The sequence below is a fragment of the Antrostomus carolinensis genome, unplaced genomic scaffold, assembly GCF_000700745.2.
Source record: "Antrostomus carolinensis isolate BGI_N321 unplaced genomic scaffold, ASM70074v2 scaffold6628, whole genome shotgun sequence".
NCBI classification, from domain to species: Eukaryota; Metazoa; Chordata; class Aves; order Caprimulgiformes; family Caprimulgidae; genus Antrostomus; species Antrostomus carolinensis.
In genome coordinates, this window is record NW_010334921.1 from 1 (window position 1) to 12,697 (window position 12,697).

Consider the following 12,697-nt stretch of genomic DNA (forward strand, 5'->3'; position numbering starts at 1 on the left):
CCTTCCAACCCCTACCATTCTGTGATTTAGAAACTGTAAAAATGTTTTCCACAGAACCCTGAGTGCTGCAGGTTTGCAGTTTGATAAATTCATGGAAGGAAAATCCATCAGAGGTCATTAACCATAATGGTATTACCTCCTTCAAGAAGTCCTTGATGATCTGACAGCTTAGGAAACAAAACTTGTCCCCAGTATCTTCTCCCAGGGCTGTGTTTATGCTCTGTTCTGTCCTCTCCACTGTCCTGTCTCTCTTTCCTTGGCATCAGCTGTTTGCTATGGCGAGTGGAGTTCTAAAATGCCTGTGGAATACAAGCAGAGTTCAGGCTGAGCGTTGGCGAGTGTTCTGAAAAACCCTTGGGCAAAACAGGATAAGACAGCACAACGTTTAAACATCACACAGTGTAACTGTGGGTTTTTTACCATGTGAATTCATTGTATGAATTTGATGTTTCTAAGTTTTAACCCATAAAAACAGTAGCTTATATAAAAGAAGCATAGCTAAATTTATTTAGAATTTCATAGTTTATATCTAATGCTGGATGCATGATAGAAATTATAATTTTTGATTGCTTATTTAATTTAAAAATGCTCCCATTCTAAAGCTATTTTCACTAGATTCGAATATACCTCTGCAACACTTAATATTATAAATCCTTTGGACTTCTACTTTCTTATTTCAGCTGTCACTTTCAAGGCAGCAGAGAGGTTTGTCGTATTTTATATCTCTGGTGTCAGTGATCAACACCATGACACACACTGCAATCAGGAATAAGGGTAATAATATATTCCTAAAATATATGCAGGCTGCAGCACAGCATTTAAGTCCTTCTTTCCAAGCTAAAGGTCAGAACAATGGTCACAGCTGCTCCCCCCTTTGAAGAGCACTTGCAAAGTTTCTAGAAATATTTTTACCCTTAAAATCATTGCAGCCTTCCCCTGTGGAGGAAAACAACCCTGAGAACGCTGTACTCTGCTGTCAGTGCTTCCTCTTGGGTTGGCAAAACACAGCAGCCTAGAGAACATTGTCATAGATTATTTTTTTGGTCCTGCAGGCATTATAATGGCACAGACTAATGCAGCAGCTGGAAGTGCCAGAGAAATTGAGAGAGTCTCAAGTGAAAAATGAAACTGCAGATGTGGGGGATGTTGACAATCAGTGGCTGCTTGCTAGCACGCAGTTACTCTGCTTGAAGCCAAGTACACAGACTCTGTACCTTCCCTCCCCTTCCTACCACACGTTCTTAAGTACAGCAAGTACATAAAGCCCACTCATACCTGCAGATCAGAAAACAGTAGGTTTCTGTGCACCAGAAGCATTTTCGCTTGTTTAGTTGCATTTTTGTGACAAATCATGCATCTTAAATCTTCATACAAGTATGTTTGCAGACACCTAGTGTCCTCTAAAGTACTTCCTCTGTGAATGTCCAAAAGATTCCTGTGAATAGCTGTAAAGTCGTCTTTATTTCTTTTCAGTATATCTTCTCTGTACAGGTAATCTATAATTACGTCATTAATACTACAAATATGTCCTGGTTCCAGTGGTTTGGTGTTTAGCACAGGTAACAGTTTTTCTTTAGATTCACTTTCATTCCTCTACACAAAAACAGGAATTAGTGTTTCAGCTTTTATTTTGATAGTGTTTCTTCTTTGTTATCTCACGCTTAAGCCAAGCACAGATACAGAGATTCCTATCTGGCACTAATTTTTGGCAGATAAGTGCCAGATTTTTGGCACTTATTGAATATATGGCCAATGTATGTGTGCTTTTCTGTATTTTTTGATGGAGGATTCACTGTCTTTATAATTCACTCAAGAAACATGATGCAAATGTCAACATGGCCATCTACACACCTTAGCACATGCATATGCTTAGAGACATTGGGCTGAAATCAACATTTCTCCGAGAGCATCTTGAAAAAATAACAGGATTAAGAAATGAAAAAGGAGTACATGGTAATGGAGAGTATTAAAACAAAGTCTTCTATGCTGTTAACCTGACATGCAGTAGTCACAAGAATCTCTTGTATAGTCAGGGAAAAGATAAAATTAGAAAATTTTGAAATATTGTTATGTGTAGCGCTATGGTGATAAATATTAACTAGGGGAGCTGATAAAACATATGGCCAGTGACATATGTAAAATTAATACACTGCGAGTTGTAGATTGCAAATTTATGGTCACTCACTATATAAGGAAAACAATATTTATAGGTTAATTTCATTTTAAAATCATAGCAATTTTGGGGTTGGGGACTGAAGAAGTTAGCAGTACAAGATGACTGGATTTTGAGAGAGTTTTTGGAAGGGTGGCAGTCTTTCATGTAAAACATTTGAATATAAAACACTGGAGTGCACTTCAACAGACAGAGGGTACCACTGTCCTGCTGTGAGCAGACTTCTATAAATACCCAGTATGAAACTGATAGTATGGACTAACTCTGAATTAGCTGGTTTTGTTGTTTGGGAAGTCTACTGGGTTGAATTCAGAACTGGAGACATGAACTCCTAAGTTACAAACTAGCTTTTGCTATTTCTGGCTTGGGTGTGTGTTTTAATTTGTGGTAATGAAACAGCATTTTCAAGTCCAAGCGCCTAAATTTAAGCATCAAAATTTAACTTCTAAAGAACTATAAAATTGATTAAGAATGTGAACTGCTGTCTATTGAATTTTGATGGCTGGCAGAATTCAAAATGCAGCAAGTAACATTTGTCTGACAGTACCTGCAGTCTAGAAATGAAGCTCAGTGCACGCACAAGGTGGCATTGCCCATACCGTGCACCCCACACATGATGGGAGTGATAATGCCTGTTATGGGACTCATCTGCATGTTAACAGTGGCCATTTGTCCAAGAAATCCAGGTGACTGCACACCTGAAAATTGCTGCTGTTCAAATTATTGGACATTCAGAAGCCCTTGGTAAAGTTTTTTTTTTTTAAAAAAAAAAACACTAAACCCAACAAAACAAAAAAACCCCAACGCTCAGTAGCAGTCTGTCACCAAAATGGTGGATGGTGCAGCTGCAATTGCCCTGTGGATGCAGCAGTGCTCGGTAAAGACACACGGAACAGAGCCAGCAATACTGAAGTGCAGAAATACTGTAACTTACTGGTGGGTATGTAGCTGCTCAACAACATTCACATTAAGAAAGATCCTTGATCTCTTGTTACTGCTGGTGTTCTGTTCACTTGTCTTGGCTACACCTCTACCATGCAAATGAAAGAAGCAAGTCTTGCATACAAAAAAGCTGTCATGTCATGAATAAAAGCACAAAAGCTCATTAATACTAACTTAGCAAAGGTCAAGGTCAAGAAAAAGGTCAAAGTCAACAAAATTTGAAAGTGTATTTTGAGAGCACGCCTTCTTTATGTTTTTTGTCTGTCATTTTAGAGCGGGTCTAGGCAACTTTCCTGAGAGCTTTCACTAGGAAATAGAAGGATTTTACATGGGAAGAGAATCACTGTCTCCCAGTTCTAAAAAGATATTTGGATAGACAGCATTTGTTCATGCAAATTTAGATATTGTCTAACTATAGCCCTAAGAAATACCTCATCAAAATTTATAACACCTAGTAGCCACTTGTGATGGCATGGGATTTGCTCAATTTATTTATTTATTTTAGGAAAACCTCTGTTACCTTATTTCATGCCCATGGCTTAGCTTTGTGATGTCAGTCTTGCTGCCCCTTTGTATGGAGATTTTCATAGAATCATTTAGGTTGGAAAAGACCTTTAAGATCGTTGAGTCCAACCATGAACCTAACACTGCCAAGTGTTTTGCTCGACACATAAGAATTTAGTATTTCTTTGAAATAAGTAGTTGTTCATTATTAGCAAAATACAGTTATTTTTCTCGTTTACAGGCTGAACAGTCAAAAGAAGAACAGAAACAAGTCTTAAGTGCTCAGAAATTGATGAGGAAAGCTTCTAAGGATGTATGCCGGTTACGGGAGCAGAGCCAGAAAGTGCCACTGCAGGTGCAGTCGTTCAGGTATGGCCTGTTCTGCTTTTCATGCTCTTTTTATTGTAGTGAATTCATATGAATTATTTCTAAAAATAATCAGATGTGCCCTATAATATTAGTACAAAACCCACATGCCTTTGAATTGCAAGGAACAACATACATTTCTAACATAGCTCAAAGTTGGAGTTTCAAAGGAGCGGGCCTTGGTAACTTGCTCGTGTGGAAGAAGCATCAGTAGTTCAGGTGAGCTGTGTTGGTGAGGAAGCAGAGTGAAAAGTTTCAGACCACTACATGGCATCTGCTGTGGGCAACCATGTGTGTGACCATTGCCACGGCTCGCCTCACCCACAGCAGATTGACAGGAGGCTTTAAGTAACAGGATCTTCTCTAGTGATGGCAGGTGCCTGAAGCAAGTCGCCCCTCAAGGAGAAGTACAACAGTGTATATCTCATCAGGAAACTGATTAACCACTACTTGTGCCTTGCTCAAGACTTTACTATTCAAGAGAGATCTGGAATCCCTTCTCCTTTTTGTTTCCCTCCTTTTGGTTGCAGGAACAGCAACCGAGTACATGAAGCAGTTAATCAAGTGTTGTTGTTTATCATAAGCCAGAAGGAACACTTTCTGTCTCAAACCTTCATTCTAACTGATCTAAATGCCTAGAAGGCTGGACAGTAAGTGGCAGGCTAGCACCCAAAGGCCATGCTTCTATATAAAAATACACTGCTGACTGACAAATGCAAAGCCTGCTCTTCCACATACCAGCAGCAGTGCAAGCTAATTTGTCTGTTTTGTCACTAACACACACTTTTAAAGTTTGATTTCCGAAATCCTGTTTAGGAAATTTAAGTCAGCTGCTAATATGTGTGGGGATTTTTTCCTTTTTTAACCCAATTTAGTGTGAGCAGTTTGAGAAGTCCATAAGTAAATAGGTGGCACACACCACAAACCAGAACTGTAAGTGATGCAGAATCAAAGCAAGAGAAAGGAAAGGGGTTCCTCAGCAAAGAAGTGTTAGAGCTGAGCTGCTTATCTTCAGTTTGAAATCTGGAGCATCTTCAAACAGTTTTTGCTTTCTGTGCAAGTCCTGAGAAAGAGTTTTGGTCAGTGCTGGGCATTTAACAGTCATCACAGACTGCTGCACAAATTTACAGGAACATGTAATAGTGCTCAAGATGACATTCCCCGACAAGAAGGGTATCATAAGACTACATTCTCCTTTATCTTCTAATCACCACTCAATTAGGCAAGGAATCCAGTTTGCATAGTTCATTTTGCTCTGAGCTACTGCTTTTGATGGGAACTCAGGCTTTGCCAGTGGAAAACACGGTTTAGTTTACTGGACAAATAGTTACCTCCTAAGGCTGAATTGTACTCACCCTGCTAGTTGGACTTGTTGCAGTGCTGTGGCCTCAAAGACTAATCGCACAAAGGCATTTCTGAAGCTCTCAAGAAGAGTGACTCTTCTGAGCTTTAATTTTCAAGCCCCCAATACCTATCATCTGCTTTCTAGGCTGCTGGCAGACAAGCTTGTGTAAACTTGTTATGCTTCGGTAATCTCTCAGTTCATAGGAGATGGAAATAGGAACAGCACAGGGGGAGCAACTACAGAACGGGTTGACAATTCTGCTTCTCTGAGTCTTGCCCAGACCCAATTATTTTTTTTTTCCTCCTTTTTCCCATGTCAGGATAAAATGTTTTATTTTGTCTTTTCATCCCCCTACTGAAATATCATCATAGGAAATTCAGCAACTAGATCAATATTTCTGTCTCATTATTTGAGTTATTAATGAAATAGTGATTTTTTTTTTTCTTTTTCAAAATGGGAGCTGCTTTTTACATAAATCTGCCTAAGAAGGGAATTATGTCAGAATGCTCTGGCAACCACATTTGTTGTAAATAAATTCACTTTGTATTTTCTTCACTGTATATTCTCCAAACCTATATTTCAAAGGACTGTACTGTAACATTAGCAACTCTACTGCAGATGACACTGGAGTCATGCCATAAATAGTAAAATAATAACTTTTCTTTTCTGATTTCAAGGGAGAAGATAGCATATTTCACCAGAGCAAAGATCAGTATACCAGCCCTCCCAGCTGATGATGTGTAATTATGCATTTTCATTGAAGTGTTTTTCCACTTGCTCATCTCTTTTCAGGTGAACTTTGTAGTTCCAGTGACCTGCTTTTAAAGATCTTCTATTTCATATTCACTATTGATATTTTTATTTGTAAAATATAGTGAATTGAATTGTTGTATGCTTAAAAAATGGCAAAAAAACCCCAACAACCAGAAAACCAAAGTAGATTAATTTTGGTATACTGATGCTGATTTTGTACAGTTTGTATGTATTGCATGTGTGTTTTTATTTTGTAAAGATGGAACAAAGGAACAAAGGCAGTACTGAGCATGTATCCTGTTGAACTGCACTGTGTTGAGAAATATTATGTTCAACAGAAGATTGTTTATCTTTTCACTATTTTCATGTGAGCAGACTGTGAAGATGGCTGTTTTGCCATGCAATATTTTTGTACAAGAGTGTGACTTTTATAGTTTAAAGTTAACTGTAAGCTTAAGCTCCTTCCCAAAACATCAAGGCTGCCTCCCAACAGCTGCTAATCAGATTCATCACCCATGTTGGAATTTTGTTTCCAAAACCAAATTTCTTCTGGTTTTGTTTTTTAATACTTTGTAGGAAGAGACAGAGTTCAGTTTTGTGAATGTACAGTACTTAAACCTGCACTAAAAGGTTTCTTGCATCTGCGGGAGAGGGAGAAAGGCAAGGCAGACAAGTAACCCTAAAAACTTATTGTGAGACTACCAAAAGGGGCAGCTGCTTTCTGAACTGGAAGCTGAATCAAATTCATAATACCAGCATTGAAATCCAATGTACAGTTAAAAATGAGAGGTTCTTTATGTTAATGTTTTGTCCTGAAGGCTGTCTTACTGCCAACTAGGAATACGTACAGGTGTGTGTTAGGTTTACAAATAGGAAGGTGTTTCATTAAAATATTTGTACCAGGAGCAAAATCTGTCACATACTAAGTCAGAGATCAGAAGTCTTGTTGGTAAGGTAAACCTTTCTGAAAAAGAACAGCTCCCGACTCAAAGTATTCACATATTTTGGTACAATAAATAACATTTTTAAAACTACACAATTGGCCCTGTGTGTAGTTGCGGGTGCACAGGTCTAATAACTGGATGTGACAGCGTGTTTCTGATTTGTTCTACATGAAGCTGCCTGCTGGGAAGAAGCATCCACTCGGACACATTCTGTTAGAAGTCCAGAACATGAGGTGTAGGTGTTTAAGCAGCCCTGTCTTGCTGAAGCAGTTGGAGTCTTATGTTCTGTGGGTACTGTGTAAGTAGGTGGACACTGCATCTAACAGAATTAATTCATTTTCTACTTAATATGTTGCACTCGGATGTATTTAATTCACTGGCTAAATTTTCTTCCCCAAGCAACAAGCCACATATGCATGGACTTCATCTTTCAAAAAGGCTATAATTACTTGATGAGAAAATGGAAACAAATATAACCACACTATGGTAGCAGCTGTCTGAAATTCAAAGTGACAATTCTGTGATGAGAGGTCTGTGTAACACCCAAGGGTTTTCTTATGCACAAATACATCAGTTCACTTAAATGTATAGCCAAACATGCTATTTCGGGCAAGATGACTGATTGAACATCCTTTATGAATGCCCCATTTGTTTCTTGGGTTTGAGATAGCATTCATGTTTGAAAGGTCAATTTTTAAAAAGCAAATCTGGAATTATTTAATGTAGAGGTGAAATGAAGGTTGACAGTTTCAACTTCTCAATTTGATTATGTAAGTTGTTTGTAGAATGATGTTTAGAGGTGTACTTTATGACTTTCTTTTATTTATTTACAGTCTTATTTATGTTCTGTTTAAAATAGTTCAGTTCTGGCCATAAAAATATTTGACATTAAGGATGCTATTGTAAAAAAATATTTAGAGCTGTCTAAATTCTTGCCAGATTAGCTGCCTCTCCTCATGTTTGAATAATTTTCAAAAAAAGTATTATTTTCTGATTTTTAAGCATGAGGGTGAGGTCAAAATTTAAGTATTGCTGGCTTTAGCTTGCAAAACTCGTTTTTAAACGAGAGACTTTACCAATTTGGAAAATGAGGAGCATTAATATGTTTAAGTTGAACATATTTATAGGCAGCTTTTAACAATTCTGAGTTTGGAGTTTTGGGGTTTTTTTAATAAATCAGATTATTCGCACTTGAAACACTAAACAGAATAAGCTAAAATAATGCATACAAATAAATATCCATCAGTTTAAAATTATGATTATTACTCTTGAAGTGAAATTTCCTCTGCACAGCAGGGTATAACAAATGTAATTAGTTCTATTTCCAGGTACCAATGTCACTGCAGTTGCATATATAAAAATCTAAATATTTCTTGTTACAAGGATATTTAGCCAAATGAGCAAAGTTTAGAAGAAATTGTGAGAGAACATAAATCAAATAATTTTAAGATTTTTTTCTTTTTTACTATTGCTATGTTTATACTGTATTAAATATCAAATGCTCAGGACTGAACTAAGTATTTAATCAGGTTATATTTTGAATGTTTCTGTTCTAATTTTGTCTGTAAGAGGATGCAAGTACATCACATAGATTAACTTGTCTCTGCACTTTCCATGTGTTTCAGTGATTGGAAAATACATTTTTTAACAAAGTTCTTTTCCAGACCAGTGTTTTATTTAATTCTTTTATTGCTGTTCTGTGTCTGTATATGCTCTTTGGAGAAACAGATGGCTGCTACAGCTTTGTCAATGTAAAATCATTGCAATTTATAGAACATTCAGATCTCTCACTGACAAGTCTGAGGATAAGTTGTATAGAAACTGATGCATATACTTGAAGTTAGTTCTTTAGATTCATTAAGTAAAAACTGCAATAGCAATGAAGGTGGTCAGCTCTCCACTGGACAACATCTCATTATTATTCAGAAATACTGACTTTCCTTAGAGAGAGAGATTGTGCAGGGCTACATCCAGTCATTCTCTCTCTCACATGATGGAGAATCTTGTATTACATGACATTATGTCTGAGAACATTTAGTTTACTGTAAATGAGACAGGTCCAGGTTCAAGGTTGTACTGTATTAGGTTTCTGTAATGCATGATGAGCTGGCACTACAAACTGTTTCAGGACTTAAACTAATATTATTTTTTGTAAAATAGACATTGTTTAAAGCAGCCCCAGTAGGAGTTCTCCCATTTAAAATATGGTCAAGTCTCCATGTGTCCCTAAAATATAAAAATAAAAAAAATTTAAGACCAACAAACAAAAAACCCACCACTGCTACACAAACCAAACCCAAAATCTGCAGTTGATCACATTTTGGAGAAATACAGTGGTGACTCAGTCAGATCTCCATAGCTCATCAATTAATATAATTAAAATCGAAGGTAAGTAGTGATTAAAGGAACCACTTAGTAAGAAACAGTCCCTCCCCCCGATCTTGTAAACAGTAACCTGTCTGTTCAGCAGACCTTTCTTACTGCAATGCAAGAGTAAGAAATCCAAAAGCCTGATATCTACCCTTCTTAAAGTCTTCTATTTCCAGTTTCCAGATGTTGGTGGGTGTCTTGCATATCTGCCATTGCATACTGCTCTGGTAACTGATGGTCAGCTGACAAGCAGATTGTGGAGAGGAGTAGAGATCCCCCTAGAGTTATAAAAAATCCACCAAACCAACCACTGAACAGTGCATCCCCCATTTCCCATCTGGGCACAACCTCTGGGATGTCTTCATCCCAAAATTCCTGAATTATAGTATGGGCAACCCAAGAAACAGGGACTAAAGCCAGAACTCCAGACATCCACAGGAGTATTCCTCCAAGTAGTAACAGCTGTTTCTTTAGCTTCCCCTCTGTATTCTTCATCTTTAGGCAGTCCAAACCAAGACTAGAGATCACAAGGCTCAGAAGTCCTAGTCCATTTGATGTAGATACTAATATCCTGGAAATCTTGAATTCTAGAGGCAAAGCTAGGAAAGAATCAAAATCTTTACACTGTGTTCCTCCTACGTCTTGGACTATACAGGTTTGCCAGAGTCCTATGGTCCAAAGCTCCAGTACATTTAAGTCTAAGTTGAGATTTTTCCAGTCTGGTAGATAGTTACAGGTGCCGGTTAAAATCCATCCTAGTAAAGACAAGAGAAATCCAACTAACTGTAGCCTGTGTCTGTGGACCAAGTTCATTTTTAGCACTCAGAAGTGCTAAACTGCTCCCTTTTGCAGACACTGTTTTGCTCAGTTCTTTGTCATAGTGAGCATAAGCAAAAGTTAAAACAATGCTTTATAAAGCATGAAATACTCCTCCCCCACCTGGTTCCACGTGCAGTGTCTGGGGGATAGGGAGGTAGTGTGGTAAACCAGGAGCTGAAGGGTGTGGCGACAGCTGCGCTCACCTTCCATTAGTTTTGTTTTTGTTATTTTTGAGAATAGCATATACTTCGCTTTCCATCACTCTGCTAAAGCATTACAGCAGTTCTGCTAGCTTTGGCATCTCACAGGCTGTGTTTAAGTTAAGTTTTAATACCACGTTGATACACTTCTACTTACAGCAAATGAAGCTGTCTGCTTTGTGGACAGTCAAAGGATTTTTTGTTTGACTTTGTTTAAAGTCAAAGGTTACACGTTCAGAACAACAAGTTGCTGTTAGTGAACGGAGCTTAAGGAGCCTTTGACAGGATGCATAGTGCCCCGATACCTGTATTGGAAGAAGATAGTGCAAGTATGTTTTAAAGCAGCATTTCTCAGCCTATTTTTGGTGCATAAAGTATGCAGGTGCCAGAAACACTTAGAATAACTTGTACAGGCAGCTTGATGTGCTAGACTGGGAAAACACAACGTACTGAGTATGAAGGACCCACACCATAACACCCCATGCACGAAAAGACGTCTGCAAAGCTTGCTAGAATTTCAGAAATCTACCATTTTCTTAGCATAACAATTTCCGAGTGCACAGAAAAACTATTACTTGATGCAGTGCATGTATCTAGACTGTTTAGGATGTGAAAACTCTCAAGTCTGTACGTCACTGCATTAGGCAAGTAGAAAATTGCAACAGAGAGTCAAGCTTTGAGGCTCATTTAATTGGTTACATATAAAAAAGGAAGCGTATTTTGGTTAAAAGCCAAGCTGTAAGGGCACATGCATATTCATTTTCAGGATTTTACAGTGCAGTTAAGAAAGCAAAACCACCTTTTCTGCGCAGTCTATGAAAACTTCAGCATTTTGCTGTAAAACAAAGTTTTAAACAGTTCTGCAGGTGAGAAAACACACCACCTTCCAGTGTCAGTTATGGACACAACAGGCATAACTTTAGGAAATCGGGTAACAAAGAGTCCTTTGAATTACTACTGGAGCAAGCTTCTGGCTTGCATTAGAAAGTTTTGAAAAAGATAGGGCAGTCTTTCTGTACTGCTTAAAATCTTCCATTTTAAGGCCTAGTTTCAGTTTCCAAGTGTTGACACTGATCTTGCTGTTCTGCTACTGTGTAATGGACTGAAGATGGATGGACTTCAGTTGAACAGATTGTGCAATTAAGTAGGAATCCCCCTAATAGGAGACAAAATCCAGCAAGCCAGCCCACAAATAACGCTTCCCCAAAATCCCACCTGGGAACAATATCTGGTATATTCTCATCCCAAAATTCCTGGACTGTGGAATGGGCAACCCAAGAAACTGGGACAATAACTGTAATCCCCGATATCCAGAAGAGCGTTCCTCCAAACAGTAATAGCCGTTTCTTTTGTTCCAGTTGCCTTTCGCCAATTTTCAAACAGTCCAACCCAAATCCCGAGAGCAAGAGGCCCAACAGCCCCAACCCATTAGAAAAAACCATCAAAATCCTAGAAATCCTGAGCTCTGGAGGCAAAGCTAGGAAAGAATCAAAGTCCTTGCACTGCATTCCCCCTTCCTCCTGGAAAACACAAGCTTGCCAGAGTCCCATGGTCCAGATCTCCAGTTCGTTCAGTTCCAAGTTAAGATTTTTCCACTGGGGTAGGTAGGTGGTGAGACAGGACAGGACCCATCCCAACAGAGAGCTCAGTATGCCACTGAATTGCATCATCGGTCGATAGACCAAGGCCATTGTAAGAGCAAAGTCCTAAAAGCTTGAGGAGGAAGGTCTCCCGTGCGGTTCTGTAACAACTGCTACCTTGAGTGATGGTGGAAGCTATGGTGATTTTAGTTCTCTGCTGCCCCAAATATAAGCCCTTGCTATTAACCCCTTGTAAGCTCTGAAACACTTTTTTGTTCTTCACGAATATAAAGTTTCACATAAAGGACGAAGGACTTCACTAAACTGTGAGTTAGGCTTTCCGATAAGGATTTGATCTGCTACCTTCCAATTTGCTTGGTAAAATTATATCCCAATGCCTGATGATTACAAGCCTGAGGATGAACAAAGAAGGCTCTATGACCCCTCACCCTAAAACACAACAGAAATCTTTGTGCTTCAATACGGATTAATTAGATTTTAAGTGGTGATAAAAAGTCAGCTCTGTGTGCAACAGGACTTCATTGTAATAGCTAAATTTGAGATTTCAGGGATGTAAATCAAGGCCTTGTAAAGAAAGGTAGACTGTTTGCCTATAATCTTTATTCTTAGACTTCCTCAACATACATAATGGCTTATCTTCCACTGCCCTGTTTTATGTCCCCAGCACTGTAAAAGACGCT

General features: G+C 38.5%; 2 protein-coding genes across 2 annotated transcripts; both read right to left on the reverse strand.

Annotated features, from left to right (window-relative positions):
• Positions 1 to 9,553: 9,553 nt before the first annotated feature.
• Positions 9,554 to 10,210, reverse strand: LOC104529899 (claudin-22-like). Its single transcript, XM_010174337.1, has one exon. It carries the CDS (start codon positions 10,208 to 10,210, stop codon positions 9,554 to 9,556), a length of 657 nt encoding a protein of 218 aa, XP_010172639.1.
• A 1,243-nt stretch (positions 10,211 to 11,453) lies between these two features.
• LOC104518523 (claudin-22) lies at positions 11,454 to 12,107 on the reverse strand. The gene has a single exon (XM_010174338.1). The coding sequence runs from the start codon at positions 12,105 to 12,107 to the stop codon at positions 11,454 to 11,456; it is 654 nt and encodes a 217-aa protein (XP_010172640.1).
• Positions 12,108 to 12,697: the final 590 nt, after the last annotated feature.

Excerpts from the sequence above, each read along its gene's own strand:
- LOC104529899 (XM_010174337.1), bottom strand. The coding sequence starts at position 10,210 with ATGAACTTGGTCCACAGACACAGGCTACAGTTAGTTGGATTTCTCTTG.
- LOC104518523 (XM_010174338.1), bottom strand. The coding sequence starts at position 12,107 with ATGGCCTTGGTCTATCGACCGATGATGCAATTCAGTGGCATACTGAGC.